Below are 27,898 nucleotides of genomic sequence, written 5' to 3' on the forward strand. Positions count from 1 at the left end.
CACACACACACACACACACACACACACACACACACACACACACACACACACACACACACACACACACACACACACACACACACACACACACACACACAGAGGAGTAAATGATTTAATAGTGTTTATCAGCTGGAAATCGGACCACAGTTAGTTTTGAGTCCTGTGTCCATAGCACAGAGCAGAGCTGCACTGGTACCTTCATGATCCAGGTTGACATGCAGAATGCACGCTAAGTAGCTGGATGAACATAATCTGGACAAGTCCACAAGCCTGAGTTCTACCGGAGACCTTTAGCCATACGCTGTCAGCAACATGTGCTGAGGTTAGCACAACGAGCTGGTTGGTGAGCGAGTCGGTCACACGATGGATGCTTCCCGGTCAGACATTTGACACCCTTTGATTTCACGTGAATTGGTACTCAGTAGTACAGACTAGGAGGGAGAGAGAGACACCTGTGAGGAAATAAAAAGCAAATGGAAACTTTACTGCAGTGAGGTTTCCTGGAAGAGCGTGATTTGCATGTGACTGAGACTGTGATTGTTACCAATTCAACAGATATCTGGTCTGGTTATTATGCTGCACTGTGAAGTTAGTTTGGAACCATTTCCTCTTTGAGCCTTCACAAGCAACCTGTCATTAGTTCATTACCTCCTTGTGAACACCATTTATTCTTCTTCTACACATACCAGGAGCGGCCAGAAGAGCACCAACATAGAACACAGCTGAATTATGGGATTCATTCAGTAAGTGAGGGAACTTGTGACAGTGTTTGATGTCGACCATCACTGATTCAATGTGGACACCAACCCTGACTGACCATGGCCAAAGATTCCTTCACCTCATGGAATGCAGTGAAATCTCACAGTCCCATTACTATACTACAGCCTGGAGCTATCGAGGCTGCTGGACACAACCCACTGCCATTTATCCTGTGTGTGTGAGTGTGAGTGTGTGTGTGTGTGTGTGTGTGTGTCCATGACCACAGCATCTTGCTCTTTTCCCTGCACTTCTATCTTTACATGCCAGGTCTGTTTTGTACCTCTGAAGCATTACATTAAATTGTAAATGTATTTAACTGGCTGTATATGGAAAATAACCTCAATTTAATTAGAAGAAGAAGAACAGTGCAGGAGGGAGGATCACCTCACTGAATTCACCAAATAGGTGTTCTCATACACGTTCTCATACACATTCTCATACACGTTCTCATTCATGTTCTCATTCATGTTCTCATACACGTTCTCATTCATGCTCTCATACACGTTCTCATTCACGTTCTCATTCATGTTCTCATACACGTTCTCATACACATTCTCATACACGTTCTCATACACGTTCTCATTCATGTTCTCATACACGTTCTCATTCATGTTCTCATACACGTTCTCATACACGTTCTCATACACCTTCTCATACACCTTCTCATTCATGTTCTCATTCATGTTCTCATACACGTTCTCATACACCTTCTCATTCATGTTCTCATTCATGTTCTCATACACCTTCTCATACACCTTCTCATTCATGTTCTCATTCATGTTCTCATTCATGTTCTCATTCATGTTCTCATACACGTTCTCATTCATGTTCTCATACACGTTCTCATTCATGTTCTCATACACGTTCTCATACACGTTCTCATACACGTTCTCATTCATGTTCTCATACACGTTCTCATTCATGTTCTCATACACGTTCTCATACACGTTCTCATACACGTTCTCATACACGTTCTCATACACGTTCTCATTCACGTTCTCATACACGTTCTCATACACGTTCTCATACACGTTCTCATTCATGTTCTCATACACGTTCTCATTCATGTTCTCATACACGTTCTCATTCATGTTCTCATACACGTTCTCATTCATGTTCTCATACACGTTCTCATTCATGTTCTCATACACGTTCTCATTCATGTTCTCATTCATGTTCTCATACACGTTCTCATACACGTTCTCATTCATGTTCTCATACACGTTCTCATTCATGTTCTCATACACGTTCTCATTCATGTTCTCATTCATGTTCTCATACACGTTCTCATACACGTTCTCATTCATGTTCTCATTCATGTTCTCATACACGTTCTCATTCATGTTCTCATACACGTTCTCATTCATGTTCTCATACACGTTCTCATTCATGTTCTCATTCATGTTCTCATACACGTTCTCATTCATGTTCTCATACATACTCTGTTGACCAACAGCAGTCATTACCAATCTAGTGAGCAGCAGATAAAATCATCATTTCATGATCACCACATCGTCGGACAGAATAAACTAAAGTCCAGGTTTTGACAGCAGCTGTGAGAGGAGCTACACTAGAGGTCATTAGAGAGAACGTTAGAAGCTACAAGAGGTTGTCCCATCAACACTGAGCTGGAACCCATCCAGATCCCATGAATATACAGCGTTACACATCTATATGCTCGTGCTGTACCATAGACTGAACATGAGAAGTGGACGTGGTGACCGTGACGTCACCTGTTGGTTTGCTAACATTTTGAAGCCTTGAGTTTGGCCATTTGGTCGTCGCCACAGAGTGGGTGGAGCAGCGGAACACTTCCATGAATTGAAAAACCCACTGTGAAAGGGTTAAAGTTGTGAGACGAAAACACAGACAACTCCCAGACCGGACAACCTTGTGGTAGAGACCTGTCAATCACCGTGTAGCCCCGCCCTAAAGCATCCCCTGCTTTATGGTCTGTGACTCTAAATGGACCATAATGTACTAAATGAACATCATGCTGTATTGAAGAAGACTTGAAACTAGAGATTGAGACCATAAACTCATGTTTACAATGTTTACTGAGGGAATAAATCAAGAGAGAAGTAGAGTCATTTTCTCAGACTTCTATACAACCAGAGGAGTCGCCCCCTGGTGGACACTAGAGAGAATGCAGCTTTAACACGTGAAGCTTTGGCTTCACTTTACAGGACCGGGGGTTGCTGCCGGCGCTCTACATGAACGATAGAAGTAAAACAGGTATACAGATATTTGAGAGTATGTGGTCATCAGTGGTCAAGTTCAACTGACTGAACAGTGACAAGAAGATGCATCCACACTGTGATATATGCCTTCTGACATCCACGTTAAATCCTCTGCACACAACAGCACACGGCATGCAGGTAAAGGCCGTGGTGATGTGAACATGAAGGGCTATCGGTGCCAGCTCCTCTGTGATCCATCTATGAGGAGGAAACACATGGTGAGGACCTGTGTGGTCATTGTAAGGCTCTTAGAAACTAATCTGCTCTAATTGGATGCTGGAGGCTTAGAACCACCACTGTGATCGACTGTGATGGGTGTCATGATGGATCGAGCACGGTGGACGGAGCAGCCTCAGGGCCCAGCTGCCTGCTTACCGCCCGTTACATCATCTCAAGACTGGGATGCGGCGAGCAATATTTTCATCATGAAGTCATTTACTTTTCATTTGCCGATCAAAAATAAAATAAAAAATCAGCTCAAGCATCTGAATCAGCAACACCAGTGACTGAACTGGAGATTAGGGCTGCTGTGCTGAATCAGCATAATCAATGACTACAAAGATGAAAATGCGTCTACATCACTATTGTAAGTGGAAACAGGTTTTCTGGTTGTCCTTTCATAAAGCCATGACGCTGTCTGCCTGCTTCCTTACAGATTCCATTGAGTTCGTGATTGAAAGGAAACTTGGCTGGCAACAGACAAACTACAGGCGGTGTCATGGTGTGATGTAGCACAAAACAAGACGGCACCCGGTCTACCGACATGCCACAGCTCACCCCGCCTACCCCCTCAGAACACACCCGCCGACACGCTGTGCTGAGACAATCACACCAGCAAAGGACTTTACTGAGCGGGTGAGGGGTGTGTGTGTGTGGGGATTGCATGAGCTGCATGAGCTGCATATTTAGATTTGTATTGTGCTGCATTATATAATCACAGTCTCCAGTTCAAATTAACTCAATACAACATTCAATAATTGTCGTTTGTTTTGGAGGACAATAAATGGTTTAATTGTACTGACTAATCAATACAATAGTTGATGACTAATAGACTAAATTGGTTGTTAGTGGCAACCCTTCTGGACTTACTGATGCGCTCAAATAAACCTGATCTGAAACCCGGAGCTGACATTCTTACATATTTAAAGGAGGCGTGATCCAGAAGGAAGTCCGGGACAGTCAGACTCGGTCTGTAATAGACCAGAGAATAATGAGACCTGAGCAGAGAACAGCAACACTGACACAGCCGGATTAAATAAATAACCTCAACTTCCTCCTCAGATCTGCTGCTAAAAACCATTCGGTGTTCCTGTGATGAGGACGTCAGAGAGCTGATATCAGACATATGCACATAGACCAGTCAATAGTGGCAATATGAGACCCGATGGGACGCAGCTGGACTGAATGTTATTCGTACCCGGTCTAGACTTGGGTCCAGGAACTGAGTGGACCTATAAAGACTAAGATGTGACTGCATGCAAACAGCTTTGACTTTGACTAAAAGCCTGATCACTACATTTATGTATCAGTCTAACATTATTGTAGTGGTCTGGTTTGTGAGATGCACATCATGCTGCCCGCTCAGTTACAGACATGACAGGTTTAAGCTCCGTCCTACGTCAAGTCAGATCATCAGAATCTGAATTTGGCACGGCCTTATTATATATTATCATATTGCCAACCTGCTGTGAGAGGTGCAGCTGTTCCTGAGGAACAAAACATTTGGACACTGTATCCTACATGAAGATTGAGAGACTTTGTTATTTTAGTTCAGCAAGAAGCCACAATGAAACAAAGACCAAGTAAAGTGAAGTTTGGGAGATGAAAATATAGAGAGCGCTCCTACATGAACAGGATTTTTGAGCAAGCATGCTCGCCTGCACACAGTGTGTTGAAGGAGGACGCTACGTGTTGACTGCTCTTCCACTGTGCGTGCTGATGGCGTGTGAAGACGGCAACTAGCAAATACTAACACTTCTAACAAATCCTCACTGAACAGACGTCGGGCTGGAGTAGAGCAGAAGAGTTATCAGGGGGGTGGTGAGCCAACACATCTACTACACACTCCACAAACTCAAGTTCCCAACGTAGAAGCACAACAATAAGTGAGTGTTTAGAGGCTGACGGGCGGCGGAACGACATAGATCCTGGCTGGATAAAGATTAAGGCTTACTGGTCAGCGCACTGCCCCCAATGTAGGCCAACATCAGCAGCAGAGCTTAACTGCTTTATCTGCTGGGAGGACGAGTAGCACACAGAGCAGCTCTGAGACGAGGAGGAAGAGCGTCACGCGTTGGGGTATTCATGTATTCATCCATGCAGTTTATGAATCAAAGATAAAGGGAAAGCCTGTTGCTCTTTGTTGCACTGCAAGAGGAAACCAGTGTTTAGACGGAGCCGATAAGAATCTCTACAACTTACTGTATTAAACTGTATTAACTGTATTAAACTGATTTTATCTTGATATTCAGACACAAAACTACCCACGACCCTAACGTTTACACAGCGACATCTTTATCATTGCTGGAGCTCACCGTTACCGTGGCAACGGGAGCGGCTGCTGAGGGTCCGTGCTCGTACTGCTCCACGGTTCTGCTCCCAGATTTCAAATGGCACCAACATGGCGGCTCGTTGGGAAACTTTCTCTTATATTACGAAAATAATTGATCCTAATAAGTTTGTGCAAACATTGAGGCCAGAAGTAAGCCCTGCAGTGGCAGAACCCGTCCTCATCTTAGATCCACAGAGGTTCATTTCAAGGCTGTTAAGCTGCCATCACATTAACAGATAAAACAGGCTTCAGACTGAATATTATTCAGACAAACTTCTACTGCGAGTCATAAAACAAAACCTTAGCGGCATTATATAACATAAGTATACAACATAAGGACCAAGTGTCACGGAGCAGTGATGGACAGGCAGAGGTGATAATGGTCGAACAGCGGAATGAAACAACAGGCAGGGAGGTAGAATTTATGGACAGATCCAAAGCTCCGCTGCTTACACAGCGGCACATCACAACTAGCTGAGACGCCTGAGCTGGAACAACATATCTAACATTCCAGGCATGATGTATGGCCCCAGAGACCCTCCACACAGCCCGATGCTGGTACAACCACTCCAAGTCCCAGACAAGTAGGAGTAAGAAACATGCAGGGGCTAAAGAGTCAAACTCATCAAGGAATAAATGAAACAACCGCAGCATGCCCCGGGCCACGACAGTAAGGGTTGTCAGGTTGCTATTGGCAACCATTTTGAGAAGTTGGCAACCAGGTCTATCCCTCTGACCCCCTCTCTAACTTACACAAGCCTCTCTTCAGCTGAGAGCTGAACACGACTCTCTGAAAGATGACGGACAGGATGATGTTGGAGTCACCTGAGGAACCTGAAGGTCAACTGATGACAACCACTTTCTTCTAAATGCGTTGCATTAGTGGTGAAGAGTATAGTTTCCACTGTTTCAATTTCTCCAGTGTTACAATCAAACTTTAATAATGATATTGGAGCCTGAATATGCCAGAATCAATACCTTCAATATGTGACAAGCAATGACACACACGACAAAATCAGCACATTTATACTTCAAACAGTGGTAACCGTATACATCACTATATTATCAGCCACATAATAAGAGAATACAACACAAGCTGCCACTAAACACATGTTGCTCTGCTGCATGTTTCACTTCCTCAGTCAGAGGTCAGGGATGCTGCTGCCTCAGGCCTGAATCAGCACTGTGAGATGTGGAACACCTCTTCCAGACAACAAGCCTGTGTCGGGAGTAATGTAGGCTTACAAAGCGTTGCTACATTTCTGGACATTTTCCAGAAAAGGTAAAGCTTATTTGGAAAATGTAGCACAATTGTACCTTTAACAGTGAAAATACACATAGAAAGCCAATGTGTTATGTTATTATATCACAGTGTTATGCCATGTGCCCATTTCATTGAATTGTACCCACTGACGGCCATGAGTGTGACACAACCATCACCAACCAGCTGATGATGTAACAGCCTCCGTCACACCGCTGTGAGACAATGGGATGCAACACACAGTGTTCTCTGCATGGAATATTGCCATCTGGAACTAGAAGAGACTATCGACTATGACACCAAGTGGGATATTACTATTGCTGGGGATTTGCAGCCCTTTTAAAAGTGCTGAACAGTCAAATTGTCCTTATTTCCTAAAATAATGCACTGAGGTGAAATGTAAGAAAAGGAGCATCCTGAAATGGTATGTTTGGTCTCATGCACGATGGTTTGTAAAGCGTTCTCCTGTTCAGAGGTGCAACAAATGTGAGTAGAGAATTCAGCAACTCGTAGTAGTGAGTCCTTTGCTAGAGATTTGGTAAACGTCTCCTTAAGTCCCTACTCTTCCTGGAGGAAGGAGAGATATTTGAGAGGAAGACTTTGGATTAAAAAAGACTGAACAGCAATACTGTCACTGCTGTAGTGAAGTCAATCAATAGGCACACAGTACTTAACACGTACATTGTATTACACTGTGGATATCAGGCTACTGCCCCTTTAAATCTACTACAGACGCTAACCGTATCAAACATCAGGCTGTGATTTACACATGATCAAAGGCAGGTTACAGTGCACGCTAATGCTAAAGAAGACTACCCAGTTAGTAGAGAGACAGATGTGTACAGCGTGTGAACGACATCCATCACACAGCTAAGAGCTAATAACCCATCCATAAACGTTGGTCTTTTTTCCTCATTGGTATTTATGACTTCAATGTTGACGTAAATGACATTAACAATAAGTCAGAACCTCCTTTGTGGTCTTTTTTCCTCCTCATCCATCAAGAGCTTGACATCTGCTTGAATTAGGGCTGGGTATCGTACCCCAATATTCGACTATTCATTCGTTGGGTATTAGATTTTCAATTTCGGGATTCGGATATTTTCGCAGAACACGGAGAACCGGCGCCGTTTGTTCCCATGGGGAGCTCTGGCTGCACTAGCTGTGTATGTGAGGTACGTCTACACTCCCTCACTCTGTTGATTACCACCGAAGAGTACTTCATCCGATACCCATCATGTGACTGGAAGTTGCGAGTGCCTCCGGCTAGCTAATCACTGCCTCTTTTCTAGTGTTCCACTCAAAGCTCTTTAACACTACATGTCATCATTCACGCATTCACACGCATTCATACACTGATGGAAGGGGCTACCATGCCACCTGCCACAGTCACACACCCTAGGCACAGCTACGGGAGCAATTTTGGGGTTAAGTGTCTTGCTCAAGGACACATCGACATGTGACTAGCGAAGCCAGGAATCAAACCATCGATCCTCTGATGGAAGGTCGACACTGTTCTCCACAGTCGCCTCACGTAGCAAAGCTGGCATGAGGGACGCGTGCCAGAAAACAACGTAATCACGGCCGGCACGTGGTCATGCACCTCTGAATTTATGTAACTTTGGACCAATCACATGTCGGTCGCATTAAATAGAAACCCTTTCGCTGATTGGCTGCTATAAAAACCATACAAATAGTCGTGTTTTAGTGAATACTTTTTTCTTGATCTGGGCACATAAAGGATCGTTTGACTGGAGAACTTTAGATACTACATCTTCCCACATCACTGCTCCACAAAGAACACTTTCAAACCACGTTTCTCCTCAGCTGAAAGCTCACGATCTCAACACAAACTCATGGATAGAAATCCAAAAAACAACGTGAGCAAAAGCAAACACTTAAAGTAAAGCTAAAATGCCAGAACAGTAAAATACATGAAAAACGAATTTACTAAACAAGAGAGGGCTGCTCATCTGACAGGAAAACAGTTTGATAATCTGAGGTCAGCAGGAACCAGCTGTTCTAGTGTACATCTGGACACCAACATGAAAATCATTCAATTACACAGGAAATGAACAGATCATCAGCTTAAAGGCATCCACATCATTGGTCCGTATATACTGCTTGATTTTGGAAATCCGACTTTCTTTGAATATGAAAAGAAGAACAGACTCTGTAGACCGACCCTGAACCAGGTTCTGGGCCGAGGCTGACTGCAGAGAAGCTGGCCCTCCTCCTGAGCTGCTGGCCAGGCTTTTAAAAAGCCCATTTACCAGAATGGCTTGATCAACCCACTTCTGGGCTGAACTTGGAGATGTTGTGATGAGCAAACCCCAGACCACACCAGGCCTACACGTCCCTGCAGGGTGTCCACAGTATCAGAATCACCTGGATCACACTTTACCATTATTACTACTTTTGGAATGAAGCTAAGGACTGCCCAGTGTCGGTACATTGCCCGTTTTTATCTCTTTACATTCTCTGTAATTCTCCCAACAGTGAGTGCTCACCATGGGGGTTAATTCGAGCCAGGACTTTGTCAGAGTTGAAAAAAGGGGAGAAAGAAAAAGAAAAAGTCAGGAGGAAGAGGAGGAGGAGTCCAGCAGCATGACGAAGGCCTCTGGTGGCAGAGCTTTAGAGTGCCAGTAAAAGCCAGCAGCTTTGGCCAAGCAGACAGGCTTCTGGGTACGAGAGAGACAAGAGAGGGAGGAAGCAGAAAGTCAAACTGAAAGAGCACAAAGACTATACATCGTCTTCATTGTCCAGTTGACCAGTGTATACAAAGTAAAAACGGTGGCTTTGTGAATGGAGAAGACAAAAGAAAAGAAATGTCTGCATTCTGCTTGAACAGTCCTGGCAGAGTTGGGAAGCATACAATTAGAGAGGGAAAAGAGGAAAGCAGGCGCATGAGTTGGCAGTGGGCTGGACACAGAGGAGGAGGAGCCTGGCTCTCACTGCAGTGACAGGGCCAGAGTGAACCTCAGCCTGGGAGCATGAGGGAGCTGGTCTGGAGCAAAGCTTTCCAAGAATCACACACAAACGGCCCCATGCAGGAACATGTGCTGATCCTGATCCGGAAACTCTCTCTCTTTTCTGTGAGGATGGCTAGTATGAGCGCCACATGTCGTACAACGTCGCATTCACTAAGCTCTCTTCACTGGACAAACATCTAACTGTTGATGCGTTCAGGAGATGTGATCATTGGCTCATACGGCCTTCACACACAATGTCACGAATAAACATGAAAAAAGTTCTAAATACTCGCCTGTGAATATTTCACATCAAAACTATTCATATTGGCAAATTTGCAACCCTTTTTTAACAAAAGGTTGGAATACTACCAGGATGCTATTGACCCAGAGCAGCGTGTGTCTGAGGTCAACTCTTATAAAGCCTAAACTACTGTAAGCTATTTTATTGACTTCCCTTTAAGTAACCCAGTGTATGTGTCGAGGGCTTTTATTGTGAAAGGATCTGGTCTGCGCTGCCTTTGTCACAAGGAGTAAGAAAGAAATAGTTTCTCATCATGACTGGGACTGTGGAGCCTCCGTGTTGTTGGACACTACATGGACATACACACGTCTATTCCACCAAACAGCCTTTTTCCACGATGTGGAAGTTCAGAAAATCACCATCACTCTGCTGCGTAGAACCCACGTGCTGTGTGAAAGTACTAGTGACTAAAAGAACAGTTCTCCTAAACTCGCCATTAAGGACTACTGTTCTGCTCCATGTGTGGGAATTCACGTCCTGCTGTCCGAATCAGCAGACAGGAAGCAGCTTTAGTCCTGTCGGTAGTCATGGAGACCAGCGACAACTAGAACATGTGAATGGTACAGCTGGTCCACAGGATGATACTGGACAGACACCTGCAGACCCTGAGGAGGGGCTGTGTCAATATATACAAATAACAATCTGGCAGCCATGATGATGATGATACGGTCAACTAAATATCAACTCAGCAGGAAGTCTTTCTGACTTCATGTTGTATTTGAGGTCATTTTGGTGTCTCATTTAAAGGTGGTGTGTGTTTATCTGAGACACATTGTTCTGGGGATGGCTGGACCGCCCTCCCTTTCTGGGGAGTTCAGACGATAGTTCATGGTGTTGGGGTGAACGGCCGCACTGCTGCAGATGTAACACATGACCCTGTGGTGAGGTCAGAAAACTCTGCTCCCCATGTCCCTGCTTTTCAGGGGTTGCTCCATAAAGAGCATTGCCTCACTTCCATCACTGTATTACTTGTACCACTAGAGGCTGGAGAGGACAGTTGAACTGGACTTTGGCAACATAAAGGATGCATACAGGGGGATCCAAAACCACCTCTCGGAGAACCAGATCCTAATGCTGTCCAAACGCTGCCTTAAACGTTTTGTTCAGCAAGATCATTTCACAAACGAATGCCATTTAATACTTTTGAAACGTGAATACAATCAGCAGAAGTAAAAAGCTAACGATACACCACGATCGCATGAGTCAGCACAACGAGGCTGTGAGGAGTAGTTGGTGTGATGACGCTTAGTCGCCTCACTAAGACACTTTTTGAAGACACGTAAAAGCTTCAAAATTGAGGAGTGGAATATTTTCTGATGTAATTGTTCATTTGTAAAACAGAAACGTTAAAATCTCTTCAGCTTGTGTTAACCACAGACATCTCACCAAAAACACATTCAAAAAGCACTTAAACTTTGAGACAACGGAACCAGAAGTGCAAAAATGCTGACTCATGTCTGGGTTTTTGGACTCGGTGCTCCATACAGCTATAGAGGGTGTTAACACCGTGTGCTTCATCATGCTGTGTTGTGATCCTCTTACACAAGCTTCTGCCAGGCCGTCAGAGCACACGCCGTGAATAGAAGCCGTTTAGGCCGAACACCAAAGTGTCAAACGAGCCGTTCTTAATCAGCCAACAATCATTCACAGCATCGTGCCCGGACAGCCAGGCTGAACAGGAGGTCGCTCCATGCCGACCACCGCGGATCAAGTCTGAAAACATGAGTCCATCAAAAACCAAGTCCATGCACCAAGTCACATCTTCAGAATGCACAACTATTGAGGGAAAAGCAGCTATATTCATGACAAAATCAATAAAAGGAAGGAGGAATCAGAACGGTTCAAACAACTGATGAAACAAAAGGTGTACTTCAGAATGGGCGGGTCAAATGTTCTCGGTGAGTTTGGGGCTCGAGGCTAAATAGTTCTTCCACTGAGAGATTTAAAAGCAGACCTCCGGGTCAGGACAGTTTAGTGGTCTCCTTTCATGAATGCTGTGCCTACTCTACCTTCATCCCATCATCTAGTCTCTGGACAGTTCGACCGTGATCGATGCTGTACTGATTACAACAGAACCTATAGTTGCCATGCCGTTGCTGGTGCATACCGATCATAGACGGTCAAAAAGAAGAGGACGTAGTTGTCATGATGTCTGCTATTGGTCTGTGGTTTTGAAGCTTTGACTTCAGAGTCTTACAGACTGCAGAGCGTGACGTAGAGACGCAGTATGAGGCTCCGGTAGCGGACATGACACTCGAGGCCTTTCTCTCTTGCATCATCTTCATGTAACTGCATTATTTTATGCAAATGTCTCTTTTGTATTTGTCAGCTTTGAAATCCTCCACAATGTAAAGTTCTGTAGGAACAGTGTCACCACTGGAGCAAATACTACCGTTCTGTACATTCGCAGCTCTATGCGGTATATATGCGCGTTTGGGTGCATACTGTGTGAACCACTGCTTCCTCCACTCTGCGTATCTAAGATTGAAGAGGAAGCAGCTCAGATCAGACAGGAAGTCGTGTGCAGCTGGCTGTGAAAGAGAGCCCAATGTTATTGGTAACAATATGTACAAAGTGAGTTGAGATGGGAAGGGAACGCAGTAAATCCTGAAGAAAAGAGGCAGAACGGTGAGAGTACAGTGGTGCAGTTGTTGGCAGGATGAATGTGCATGAAGCAGTGCAGAGTGAGAGGTTTGGTAGGCCTGCAGGCCACTCAGGATAAATTAGGATTAGGAGGTGGACTCAGCAGTGCAGCCTTGTGATTCCCATTATTAGCCGTGTTGGAGCTTGTTTGTGCGCTGGCATGCAGGGTGCTGTTGGAATGGTCTCAGTGCTTCTGAAGAAAGCAGGTTACTGCTCACCTCAAGGACATTACTACCACACACAGTGAGCAGGCCACAGGGTGATCAGATATCATAAACATATTCCTTCTCATTTCAAGATTGAAGATCTAAGGATATATTTGTCACATACTCCTATTTATCAATATGTGCAGTGAAATGCAGGGGTGTCAAACTCTAGATCAGGGGTCTTCAACGTTTTTCAGGCCAAGGACCCCCAAACTGATAGAGAGATGGAGCAGGGACCCCCGACTATATATATTGTATAGCTACAATTGTGTTTTATATTAAATGGGCCAAGTACTGTGTATACCTCTTTATTGTGCATTCAATACTAAGCTATTCAATAATACACAGGTTCATATATTCATGTTGTTATTTTAAACATGTGTAAGGCACAGTGAGTAGGGGGGCCGTGCCACTGCCATTCGTAAACATACCTTGTCAGCTGATACCAATGCCAATATCAACAGTGTCTGTCAATTGCATGATAATCATGCATACAAGCTGTTCAAACTGATGTTTTCATTTTAAACGTGGAAACGAAAAATGAGTGATGGCCTATTAGTGCCACTGCCATGCATAAAGATACCTGTTATCTCTCATAAAATACTGAACTATTAAAATAATGGACACATTCATGTTTAGACAATTTAAAAAAAATGTTTTTCTCTAATCAACCAAACATTTCGCGGACCCCCTGCAGTACCTCCGCGGACCCCCTGTTGAAGACCTCTGCTCTAGAGCATGACCTAAAGGGTTAGTGTATAGTAGTAATAATAAAAATAGTAATAATACAAGCTTGTTAGTGCTTCCAATGTTTGGGTCAGAGCTGGATTGGAACAACAGGGGAGGCCGTGGCTCACTGGGTAGAGAGGGTCGTCCGGCAACCGCAAGGTCGGCGGTTCGATCCTTGACTGCACCGTGTCATGTGCCGAAGTGTCCCTGAGCGAGACACTGAACCCCTAACTGCTCCCCGGGCGCCTCTCAGCTGCCCACTGCTCCCAATAACATAGGAATGGGTTAAATGCAGAGGACAAATTTCATATATGTGTAAATGTATATGACAATAAACTTAAACTTAATATTCTGCTTCCGTCAGGAAAAAACGTAATTCAAATGACTTTATTCTTCACGTCTCATCCAATATCCACAGTGGGCGACTGTGGCTCAGTGGAGAGCCGGGTTGTCCTTCAATCAGAAGGTTGCATGTCGATGTGTCCGTGGGCAAGACACTGAGTGTTAGATAGTCCTGGTGGGCAGGTGGCAGCTTGCATGGTAGCCAGTGTATGCAGGGTGTGGATGGTGAAAAAGCTGATGTGAAAGCGCTTCGAGTGGTCGGAAAGACGGGAAAAGCGCTATACAAGTAGAGTCCATTCACCATCTCAAATGTGTCTAGAAATAAACCATTGGAACTAACAGATCCGAATAAACGGGAAATGCTGAGCTCCTGTGAAGTGAAGCCATGATGGACTCTGCTGGGACCAACAGCCACTCGACAAATCTCTGTGAAACATGGACTGAAGCGTTTACACAGAGCAGAGAGTAAGTAGAGCTTCTCATGGAACTACTTCATGTGGACATACATTCCTTTAATAAATGATCACAGTAGCGCTTTCTTCTTTTCTATGATTTATGAAAACTGTGTTATACTGCATGGAAGACATGTTTGAGTTCTCTGTGCACTTCTACACAGTACTACCACATGTACTGTATATCTAACTGTCTGCTGTGCTACAGGTCAGATTGCTGCTGGGACTTTAACGTGAACGTGACTCGGGTGTTTATGTCTGACCAGACCACTACTCCATAGAGTACCATGTGCCAAACACCGTAGTTTAAAGAATGCCTGCCACAAGCATGCAGATGAAGAAATATAAACTAGAACAAACAGTTACATGCTAACTCAGGGGATGGGCCAAGGCTGTGCACCAGAAGAAGTGAAGTCCTGAGCAGTAATGAAGACTTGTACAGGTCCTGGACCTATCAAATCTCCCAGAGTCCCCCATCCTGCATACCAGGGCACTGCTGCTGCAGCCACACAGGCTGCCATTCAGGCTGATCCATTCCTGTGTGTTTGAGAATAGTGAGTGTAAACATGGTGGGGCCTACTTTTAGAACCATGCAAAGGCACTGCTGAGGAGAGACAGAGCTGAGGGTAGACCAGACTCACTCATATCCGACGCCATCATCATCATCATCATCATAATACAGGCATAATAAAAAGCAGCACTCAGTGTTCAGAGACAGGAGGGGGAGGGTGTTGTCAGATGCGAGCATGCTGAGGCATCGCTCATGAGTGTGGGTGGCTGACTTCCTGTGTCTTTGTCTGTCTGTCTGCTGACGAGGCATGGGACCATGTGAAAGTGTCATGTCATGATTATCCCGACCAAAATAAGTGTGATTCACGATATTATCCCGATAATCATCGGAGTGCCGAGACTTAGAAGAACATCCTGGATTCACTCCACCTCACATTTAGTTCGGAAGTTAGTTAGTTTTTGGATCACACATCTTTTTCAGTGAAGTCACTCAACTTGAACTTCATGTGACTGAACGTTTCTTAAACTTGTGTCCAGGTTGTGCAGAGGCACAAAGTGATTTATTGTTAATGATGCCATTTGGTGCATTCTGGCCATGATCTTAAGCTATCGAGCATCCAAGAATAATGACATTTCTCTCCTTACTGAAACCAAAAACTATATTTTACAAAATAAATGACACAAATATCTGTAATTATTATGAATTCTAAAGGAAACCAGAATCTACATCTGTCTGTAAAATAAAGAAGTTAAATTTCTTGACACTTTGAAATGAACACATGTGACACGGACACTCTTTACTAATACTCCAGGAGTGAAGCGTCAAAGGCAGACTGAGGTAGCATCTTCGGTACACTACTGTCATCATAACAATACGTATCATTTAAACACTTCAGTATTACAATGTACCAACACTGAACAAACATGTTCCTGAAAGGCAACAGGTCACAGCGGCCTGAAACAAATACAAAAGCTTGAGACTCAAGTTGAGCACACGAAAAAGATCATCAGATCTGATTTTGTCACTTCACTCACTCCATTAGTGGCAGAGGGCTGTGGTTCATGTGAACATCGGCCATATGAGCACCAGGTCTCCGGCACATGTCCAGACCTGTCAGAGAACAGGCTGCTCTTCACAGCTCTGTCCCAACATGGGGCTGACGTGGTTAGTGTGTGTAATGGCTCTTCTCATGGCCTACAGTGACAACACACACAAGTGACAAGTCTCAACAGTGACTCAACAGTGAAGCAGGAAGTGCTCTTCTTTTCTCTCACAGCCTCCACTTCACTCTTTGAAGGAACACATGCCAGGTGTTTTCCACCCTTGACTTCTATGTAAATTGCTGTGAGAGAATATTTCTTTGTGAGTCTCAGCGGTGACTCATTTATGTGCAAGCAATCAAACCACCACAGGCAACATACGTGAGATCTAAACTACACAACACCGTGTTGTGTAAACATCACACAACAGTGAAGGCAGGACTCAGTGAGTGTACCAGCCAATGGAATGCTATTCCAAAAGCCCAGGTCAAAGGTCAGCCCACAGGGCAGGATCATCACGCTTCAGAAACAAGGAGCAGTGCGACCTTACAGCGATCATAATCAAATTACACAGCCTCTGATCTCTTATTGCACTTAACACGACACAAATCGACCCAGCGGCAAAACAACCGTTGAAACTGGAGATGCAACGACCCATCAGCTGATTGGCCGATCACTCTTATAGCCCATGTTTTACCAGGACAATTTACACACACGTGCTGGATGATGGTCTTATCTGTCACGCATACGTAAAGTCAGACAGCAAAGTCACAGACAGTAAAGTCACAGACAGTAAGGTCACAGACAGTAAAGTCACAGACAGTGAAGTCACAGACAGTAAGATCACAGACAGTAAGATCACAGACAGTAAGATCACAGACAGTAAGATCACAGACAGTAAGATCACAGACAGTAAAGTCACAGACAGCAAACCCACAGACAGCAAACTCACAGACAGCAAACTCACAGACAGCAAACTCACAGACAGCAAACTCACAGACAGCAAACTCACAGACAGCAAAGTCACAGACAGTAAAGTCAGACAGTAAAGTCACAGACAGCAAAACCACAGACAGCAAACCCACAGACAGCAAACTCACAGACAGCAAACTCACAGACAGCAAAGTCACAGACAGTAAAGTCACAGACAGGAAAGTCACAGACAGTAAGATCACAGACAGTAAGATCACAGACAGTAAAGTCAGACAGTAAAGTCACAGACAGTAAAGTCACAGACAGCAAAGTCACAGACAGCAAAGTCAGACAGTAAAGTCACAGACAGCAAAACCACAGACAGCAAACCCACAGACAGCAAACTCACAGACAGCAAACTCACAGACAGCAAACTCACAGACAGCAAACTCACAGACAGCAAACTCACAGACAGCAAACTCACAGACAGCAAAGTCACAGACAGTAAAGTCACAGACAGTAAAGTCACAGACAGTAAGATCACAGACAGTAAGATCACAGACAGTAAAGTCAGACAGTAAAGTCACAGACAGTAAAGTCACAGACAGTAAAGTCACAGACAGTAAAGTCACAGACAGTGAAGTCAGACAGTAAAGTCAGACAGTAAAGTCACAGACAGTGAAGTCAGACAGTAAGGTCACAGACAGTAAAGTCACAGACAGTAAAGTCAGACAGTAAGGTCACAGACAGTGCGGTCACAGACAGTGAAGCCAGACAGTAAAGTCAGACAGTAAGGTCACAGACAGTAAGGTCACAGACAGTAACGTCAGACAGTAAAGTCACAGACAGGAAAGTCACAGACAGTAAGATCACAGACAGTAAGATCACAGACAGTAAAGTCAGACAGTAAAGTCACAGACAGTAAAGTCACAGACAGTAAAGTCAGACAGGAAAGTCACAGACAGGAAAGTCACAGACAGTAAGATCACAGACAGTAAGATCACAGACAGTAAAGTCAGACAGTAAAGTCACAGACAGTAAAGTCACAGACAGTAAAGTCACAGACAGTCAAGTCACAGACAGTCAAGTCACAGACAGTAAAGACCCTGTGCTGTCTGGTGTGCAGTTTACAAATCCATACTTTTCTATGTCAGGGTCCTTAAGTCTTGAATCGAGCTAACGACATTAAAGAATATGATAACAAAATGAACAAAATGAAACCGTCTTACCTCATAGGACCAGACACACTGGACCCCGGCAAACCTCCTGACACACCGGCCCACCTCCACGTCCTCATGGGTGGTGTACATCTCCTGTAGACACTCTCTGATGTGGGGCACCATCCTCTTGAGGACCTCGCGGCTCATGATGACCCCTGGCCCCCCCATGCAGAAGTTCTCTCCGGGCTCCAGGGCCAGTTTCCCCAGCTCGTCCCGGGCCCCCATGCCCGTTTGGCCCAGGAAGACGGCCTCGCTACTGTTGAGGCTGCGCAGGAAGCCCTCCAGCTTCTCACTCTTGATGTAGACGTCGTCATCGGCCCTCATGAACCACTCGTACTTGTCCAGGTAATGGTCGTGCATGTACTTCAGCATCATAAAGGACTTTTTCTGTGGTGGGTACGAGTCATCCACATTCCTCAGGGCCACAATGGGAATAGGTATGGAGGTGTCAGAGCCCTCACTGGAGAAGAACTCCACGCGACCTGGAATGGTCTGTGCCCATGTCCTGTAACACACAAAGACAAACGGATGGAGTCAGAAAACGCAAGTGGAATTATCTGTAACATATAATAACAGGAAACGCAGTCAAAAAGTATCTAGCATATTCTTATCCACTCCTTACTGTTTATTCTACATTACTATGTACTGTTCAGTCTGTATACTCTACATTACTCTGCACTTAATGCCTCTGGTGCTTCTCGTTAGATACTAGACAGCCTTTGGTTGTCTCAGTTGCTGTACAAAGCGTTAAAGCTGAAAACAGATGCAGACATGGGATGCTCTGTGGGTCTGTACTCGCTACACTGGCTGTCTGTTAGGGCTGGGCGGTATACCGGTTCAACAGGTATACCGGTTTTAATTTCCTGTACGATATTCATTTTTCATATACCGTCATACCAGTGCACAGCCGAAACAACTGCTGTCACTCTTCAACAGGCAGCAAAACATATTGTTCGCCGCTGAGAGCGCTGCGTGCGGAGCTTTATTGAGAGGGAACCCAAGTCATGGTCATAACTTTATAACAATTAATAACCCACAACTAACGAGCTTTAACAGGGCAAAACACCACGACACAACAGTTTGTGACACAAACAATTTGTAACACCAATAATTGTACATTTATAAAATTTCACTGCCGAACTGCATGCTGGGTAAAGCTCGCTGACAGTCGCTAACAGCTGTGAGAGGCTCTGTCGCTCCAGTAACGTTACATTAAAGAACAGAAAAGAGCGATGCAGGATGAACAAAGACTGAACAACAAAAGTCAGACACATATGCAACGCTGATTACCGTAATATGTGTGGTATTTGTTATAAATGTACGTTGTTACATAGAGGGTGATAAGAAGCTGTACCGGGAGGGGCTTAGGACCCAGGGGACTGTAGGTGAAGGGAACAGGAAGTGACGGAACGGAAGACATGCCACACAAACAGCTGTTCACCGCTCGCTGGCCAGTTCTTTTCGGGGTTAATTAATTCATGCTTTCACGCGGAAAACAAATACCGTGAAACCGCCAGAATCTTACAAAATACCGTGAGATGCATTTTTGGTCATACTGTCTGTGTATGCAGATGTGATCCACATGTGCAGCCGCTATTAAGTACATAAAGGCCGCAACATGGTCTCACATTCTGGACACTGATATGATCAGCTGATAAAATTCATCATTTGTGTCTTTCCGAGGGTGGACAGCACAAATTAGGCTGAATAAATGTCCTCTGCATGAGTGTTTGATGTAAGGAATGTGTTAAAGCTGGAACATTCACATCCAGACAACAATAAAGAAATACATCGCTGATGACTGAAACTGATCCGGTATCTGTGGCTGTCACAGGACTGTATCATCGCTCCATCAGCCCGAATGAAGTGATTGGACGGACTAGCTGCCCGTCTACCTGTGTGCACTCAGCTGCTAGCTTAACAGCTGTGAGTACTACATAATAGACATGTTTGTTGTTTACGTTCACCATGAACATTTTGGTGGGAGTGGCTTTGGTGATATGTCGTTTTATATCTATCTATATCTATCGATATAGATAGATATAGCATGTTTTCTGGTGGTTCAGTAAATACAAAGTCTCTATGAAATGACCACATGGTTTCATATTTCCCTGTGTGAATGAAATACTTGACAAATGAAGATAACTGACTATTTTCTCATTTAATGAAGAACTTTAAAGTGAATTAACAGTTTGTTGATCACATTGAACAGAGGTAATGTAAAGTCTGATGTTCAACAGAAACACAATCTTCAAATGATATTCCCTCAACATATTTCTGGTTTTCTCAGTCTTTTGTGTTAGAATGTGTTTGTTATTATCAATTCAGTCGATACTACTGTGCATCAAGATATCTTGATGTATGATTTCATCACAAGACGATAACTTATCATATTGAATGATTATGGCCCAGCCATACTTTGGCGGGAGGCCTAAAGACAGACAGTGTTTGCCAGCTCTGTGTCGGATGATTTACTCGGTGTTTGCTTCCAGCGGTTTGACAGAACGTCCACGACAATAACATTCTGACAAACCACTAAAAATGTCTCGACAATGCCACTAAATAACAGCACGTCCACGACCTCCATTCATCACACACACACATGCCTGTGCACGTCATCACTGGTGGAGTAGACACTTCTCATCGACCACGTGTGTGCAGCACTAAATGGACATTCAGCCAGCTGGCAGCACGCTCTCCTGACGCAGTCACAAATAGCTTGTGTAGCAGCGTACGTCAGCTAGTTCCAAACACAAGAGGAAAAAGCATCTCCACAGTGAGCTCTCTTATCTACAGAGGCAGCACAAGTAAAGCAGCTCCATTATATTAACGTATCACCCAGTCTGTCTGCGGAGGAAATCAAATCAATGAATCACTACATGGGCCGACACACGCTGTGGATTTCTCCCCGTGGGGCTCTGGTTCAGTAAACGTGTGCTGTCAGTCAGCCTGGTGAAGGCCGGTCAGAGAGCCGCTGTCCACTCAAGTCCTCAGCTGCAGAAGACGAGTCAGCGCGGACCGGATGACAGAGCGCTAGCGTTGACGTTGCTTGACCCCCGTCATGCGGTGCATTCAGTGCACCTGAGGCAGACAGTCCAGGTAGTGCTCTGTTTTAGATTCTAGAATATAACGCAGCCCCAGCTACACCAGGCAGGGATGAGCCGACGTACTCGTAGATACACCGCAGCAAACAACACACTCCACTCACGAAGTCAAAGTCTTGCCGTTGATCAAGTGGGAGATGACGTGGAAATAAACATGGCTCTATGAGGCACGTTTCTATCAGATCCCATTCAGCTTCTTCACTATTGGAGGACAATAAAGCCAGTAAAAGCTGATGGACAGCAGGAGAGCACAGTGACATGTGTGACTGTCCCGTCAGGTCTCTTAAATACGTCCTATTAGACAGACGGTGTGTGAGCACCATGAGAAGCTGCAGCAGAGCAGGAGCACTCTCACTGATGAAGCTAGGAGCCAGGCCTTTCCTTGCATGAATATAAATTTTGGATTATTGCACAAAATAAACTCTGTGAAAAACAGAGGTTTTTGATACGTACATGTTTTGTTCAGCAAGATATTCTTCACAAACCAACACCACGTTTAGGACTTCACAAGTGTGAATGCAATCAGCGGAAGTTAAAAGTATAACGTGTATTTAAAAGAAAAGGTAGACAGCTAACGCTAGGCTATAGAGGAACTCCACCACGGTCACATGACTTCACGTCTCCACCTTTAAGCTAAAGAAGGACTCGTGTTCTATAGGGAGGACATGAAGTCGTCTCATTTAGGCACTTGTTGGCAGACGCATAGAAGCCTCTACCTTTACCACAGGGGCGTTTACTGTCGAAGAAAACAGGTATTTAATCAAAAACACATTCAAATAACCCACTGACTTTGAGACAAGGGAATATCAAGTGCAAAAATGCTGACTCATGTGTGGATTTCATTCCTGCAGCGCTCTATTGCTCTCATTCACAATAATCACACATGTCTGCCATGTAGAAGCAGGGCTACATCTCCTCTCAGCTTACATGATGATTCAAGCTGCCTAAAATAATAACCATTCATTCCAAATGTTTTTGAGAGGAAATTGAAAGAAGAACAGTTTTAACAGAATAAACAGCTCATCTGTGTCTGCTGCCGATGGTCATTGACAGCACAGTGCAGATGGGTCCTTATTGAACCTAGGAACCCAGGAGGCTTCACGGGACAACAATCCTCTCTCGTAATCTCTTCTAGAGATCTGCTTGTCTAAGTTGCACTTTCATTTGTTGTTGAGGAAAACTCTTATTTGTGGGTCTTGAACATAGCAGGAGTCAGCAATGACTACACGAGAGTCACGAGCTTCTGTCTGAGGTCCAGGAGATGTTCAGTGGAAACACTGCAGAAACAAAGCAGGTCCTCAGTGGGACTCTGTGGAGCAGTGAGGTCACAGCTCTGATGGGATTCCATCAGGTGGCTGATGATGTCAGAAGGCTTGAGTAACTCTGGGAGGCATGAAGCCCTGGACCTTATGTGCAACATCAAGTGAGCCTGACCTAGTCACTTGGGAGACGAATAATCAACAAGTCATTCAAGTCATTTGTAAAGAAAGACGTGCAATATTCTGACTGAACACATTTGGGATTCTGGACTGATAAAACCAGATATTTACAGGCATCACCTAGGGCTGTGGGAGATTGTGATTGTGTCATTTCTCTATTTTCTGATATTTGATCGGCTAAATGATGAATCGATTAACTGGAGAAATAATGAACAGACTGATTGTCAATGCAAGTTGTAGTCCTAACCCAAAGTTTACAAAGACGTTTGGAGAAATGTGTCGAAAAGGATGAAGCAGACATGTAGAATATTGATGGAGAAAACCATATAATGCTCAGTGTTTACATCGTGTTGCTTCAATAAAGAGGCACAATATGATCCTCAATACTTGTGGTGCTGACAGAGTGGCCTTCGATAAGCTCACCTTAGCGACATAAAGGTAGAGAGTCAGCAGTTAGAAGTGTTCTATCATTTCAGACCAATCACGCAGCACGAGCTGTAACTCTTACATGTTTTCTTGTGAATCCCCTTAAAACGACAGAAACGGAGCTGGGCCCGACCAATGACAGCAGCTGGAGATGGTAGAAATCAGGGCTGCTAGCTACCTAACACACACACACACACACACACACACACACAGTATGAAGCGGCTGTGAACCGAACCCTCGGTCCACGTCCTCTCCGGTCAGCGGACACAGAGAGCAGACTGTTGGGACCGTTACCGCTTCGCTCATTGTGGGTAAATGAGACACGTCACGTACCTGTGAGCCGCCACCGCTCGGCTGTTCAGGTATTTCTGTGCAGTCATGACACCAACGAACAGGAAAGTATTGGACCTGGGTCCAGGTGTCTCGGTCGCCGGTGACCCGTTATCTTGCAGAGGCCATAGTAACCCGTTGTATTCCGCTCTGTGACCCCCGTTCAACCCACAGCCGGACGGGTTTGCCTTTCGCTTGTGTCCCGCTTTCTTCAGCTCCGTCGCCCTGGGTAGGATGAGTCTGGACGCCAGCGTGAACCCGACCACCAGTCCCAGCAGAACACTAAACCATGCTCTTCGGCTTCGACCTGCCATTCCCCAAAACTTCACCAGCTCACTGTGTATCCTCGCTGTAGCCTAACAAAACAGCAAAACGACAATCAAAATACAAAAAAATGAAATGAATAGAAGAAAAAAGAGAAGGGTAGGGCTCCTCTGTTGCTCACACACACTCTCTCATAGTAGAAAAGCCCTTTTCTTTCAGTTGCCTACGTAGCATCACAGCGGTCTCCTTGAAGCGGCCACCTGAACCCTTCTCTGCCGCTGCTTCCTCTGCTCATCCAGCTGTCGGTCCTTAGCGACCATCGGAAAACTTCAACGCCGATCGACAAATGCAGCCGTTATTTTCTTCGCCTTGAATAGCGGCCCCATTATCACCATTATCTTGCCATTGGAAGAATGTCGGACTGTCGAGATCGCTGATTGCGAAGGGGGGGGGGGGGGGGTTAACCAAGCAGTGGTTTGACCCAACGGCTCTCCGTAGAAGCGCTCTGACTGGCTGGCTTGGTGTATCATCTTCGAGGTGGGAGGGGCCGGAAGGACGTTTCACCATTCTGCATTCCGTCTCATTCTTTTTTTACTTTCCTCGGTGTCGCTTACGATAGACACACACTGCCAGATAATGTAACGATCATATATGTAAACGATAAGGCCAGCTGATTTCATTTCAACTTTGTTTCTGGGAAATCATGTTGTATCAGTCCTTTTAATTGGCGAACAGCTAGAAATACTACAATACCCATGAGCCTCAGCTGCCGTTGCCATGGAGAACAATCCAGTCTGAGGCGCGGTAGCGAATTCAAACCGCGTCGCTGTTGCTGTTGTTAGCAAAGCACGGCGCCATAGTTGCTGACTTCAACTAAAAATACCCAAAATAGTGAATAACTTCCACCTGTGGTTTCCGGCCCATGTGACATAATTGTGAGATCGGTGATTGGATGAATCTGGCAGAAATGCACCCTGGGAGTCGTAGTTCACTTTTACCATAGACCACATGTGTGAAACTCAAGGCCCGCGGGCCGAATCCGGCCCGCCACGTAATTTTATGTGACCCGAGAATCCGCCAGCAACAAAAAAAATTAAAATAAAAAAAAGATTTTTGTTTTTTTTGTTTTTTTGGAAAAATAATTAAAAATTAGACTTGATAATAAAAGTATCCCCATGGTCGAAATTATGAGATATAAAGTTGAAATTATGAGATAGTATGTTGTCTGTGTACCGACATTAAAACTATCACAACAGGTGGACAGGAGAGGCAACAGCCCGTAAAGAGGTTTTCCAACGATTGAAAAAGATCCACAAATAATCCCAAAATGTCCACGAAGAGAAAAATTGATGCAGAGGGAAGAAAATGTAATGAAAGATGTGAAAGTGAATACATGTTTGTGCTTCAAGGAGAAAAACGGGTCTGTCTTCTGTGTTATGAGGCGTGTCGGTGATGAAGGATACAATTCACGTCGGCATTTTGACACCAAACACGGAGCTAAATTTAGCCTCCAAGAAAAACATCAAACTGTCCAAGAATTAAAAGGCAGACTGCAATCACAGCAGAATATATTTACACAGCTACAGCCCAGTGCATGCTGAAGGTATGTGAGCAGAGCTCCGACCAGATACAGACTTTTACAAATGTCAGTTTGTGAAGAAACACCATCGCAGACCCAGTTGATGAACTAGCAGCAATCTAATAACACAGCTAGCTGAGAGACGAGCAGGTACTTGTGTTTGTAATGAACTGTTGATGAAAGCACAGACAACACGGATACATCATCTATCCATGTTCATCAGACCTGACTCTCAGTGAGCAGCTCTTGGATGTAGCTGCATGCACAGGACGACGACAGGGAGGAACATTAGTGATGCAGAGAGGTGAACAAACAGCTTTGAACAAAGTTAATGTCAGAACTTGTGTTTGATATTTGTCTGTTATTTTCTTTAATAGTTTGATCTTTGATAGAGTCATGTGGGTTTCTTAACGCTAAATTAAAATGATTTATGTTATAATAACAGAAATGTGTTTAAATATCATTTTTCATTTATATAACTGCATGTACAATATGTTTACACTTGAATAAACAATCATCAAATGCAGAGAGAGTTATTTAACAATATGTTAGGGAGAAGTTAGTTACACAGTCTTACAGTTACAACCGGTCCTTTGAGGGGCCGTGATGCTGATGTGGCCCAGAGTGGAGATGAGTTTGACACTCCTGCCATAGACCCAATTACTTTCCGCTGGTCTATGCTGTGCCCCCGGAGTCTGATTGAACGATGCTGCGTTCACGTTATGTGAAAAACATAAAACATTACAAACAAATCCTGTGAAGCAACTAAGAAATTCATTGTGAACGTGTAACAATAAAGTATAATGCATATTATAATAATGTGTGTTGTATTTTTTATTTTTGTACGGTTTTAAGAATTGTTTGTTGTTTATTTCTTTTGCAACAGCGTCTATACTTCAGTGCTTCATAAGAAAATATCCCCAAAAGGTATTTTCAAGTAGAACATCCACATACTCAGCTCTCTGGTCTGGAGCGCCCCCATGTGGTCGTTGGAGTGGCCTACACTAACTCGGTTGGTGGTGTGTTGATTGTTTGCTCCTTAATGCCATTAAACACCTTCTTTGAAACCCATCAAAATATCTCATGAATTACTTGTACATGCATTGTTTACACAATATAGTCATATTAGGGCTTGAATTTGAATGAAAGTGCAGAGGTGGGGGCCTTTTCTTTTCACATAATGAAATGCAATTTATTAAAAATGGTGTCAATGTATTAAATCGGACACTCAAATCTTAAATACTCAGCAACAAAATGCCTTTTTGTTTACAGTCGTGTTTATTTTTCAAGTATTTAGTTTCTGGAGGCCATTCTTTTTTGTTTCTTGTTGATATGATGTTTCAAACATTAACACCTGAAAGTATACTGAAGCATGAGGTTACTCACTACGCACCTTTCTGTTCCACCTTGGATTACTGACAGGCTGGCAACTGCACCTCAGGTCTGGTTGACCGTGGCTTGGTGCTACTTTTTGTTTAATTTCACATTTATGGCAATAAACGGTTTCTGATTCTGATTCTGATTCTGATTCTGATTCTGATTTGGGAGATTTCCTCTGATGAACCGGACACTACCTTCTGATGAGTCAGCATCTCCTCTCTTAGAGTAAGTGTGAGAGAGACTGGGCTCTGAGCCTGGTAGGTTTAAAAGCACAATGACTGATAACTTGTGACCATCAACACCAGATTAACTTTGAGTTCAGCACTTTGTATGTCATACACTATGTATCACAATAGGATGGGCTGAAGGCTCTGATTGGGCTGTAGGGTGTCAGTCAAATCTTCATTTTTATGTTATCTGCAGACACGCCCCCTCTGGGAGAGTCACAGACACACCTGGTGCAGGTGCTGACAGAAGCAGCAGAGTAAAGCTAGACAGGCCCAATAATAATATCCCAGTCACCACAGAAAGGTCGACCCTCTCCCCAGACAATGGAGATATTCTCATCTTTTTGAAAACAAATGTAAAGTTGTAGACTGTTTCACAGTAATGTAAACATTATTTCAGTGTATTTGAATACATAACCCGACAGGAAGTAAACACAGACCCAAGTTGTTGCTGAGCAGTTCAGTTCAGTGTAAACAGTGGAAGCTAGCTCACTGGCTGTTTCTTTCAGTATTCATCAAAGGACGAGAGTATCAACATACCTCATGTTGCACTTCAACTTAACAGAAATTAACATTCTTAAATTCTTAAAAAACTTTTATTTTTATTTGTTATTTATTTCATTTTGTTTCAAATTGGACATTTTCAGTATTTGTGTTTTCATGTAAGACTACAGCCCAAAGTTCTTTGCTTTAAGTGTTCTTGAAGTTCTTTAATTAATAAATGGTAAGCAAAGTTATATTTGTCTCCACCCCTTTTCTTTGTTGATCCGAAAAATGATCCGAACCGTGACCGTGAGGTTTGTGATCCGTTGCACCCCTACTATATATATATATATATATATATATATATATATATATATATAAACTGTGTATATATATATATATATATATATATATATATATAACCTCATGGTTACGGTATATCTATATGTATATAGATATATATATAGATATATATATATACACAGTTTTTCATCAGGAACGTGTGGGTGGACCTGGCTGCATCCAT

The 27,898-nt window shown here is 44.0% G+C and overlaps 1 protein-coding gene across 1 annotated transcript in view; it reads right to left on the reverse strand.

The window, feature by feature from the left end:
• chsy1 (chondroitin sulfate synthase 1) overlaps positions 1-24,123 on the reverse strand; it is a 53,405-nt gene extending 29,282 nt beyond the window's left edge. Inside the window, exons 1-2 of the mRNA XM_079293087.1 lie at positions 23,443-24,123; positions 18,149-18,644 (exon numbers count right to left, since the gene is read on the reverse strand). Coding sequence (XP_079149213.1) covers positions 18,149-18,644; positions 23,443-23,753 — 807 coding nt within the window. The 5' untranslated portion in view covers positions 23,754-24,123. The remainder of the gene's footprint in view (positions 1-18,148; positions 18,645-23,442) is intronic.
• Between the last annotated feature and the right edge of the window lie 3,775 nt (positions 24,124-27,898).

Source organism: Melanostigma gelatinosum, assembly GCF_949748355.1.
Source record: "Melanostigma gelatinosum genome assembly, chromosome: 2".
NCBI classification, from domain to species: Eukaryota; Metazoa; Chordata; class Actinopteri; order Perciformes; family Zoarcidae; genus Melanostigma; species Melanostigma gelatinosum.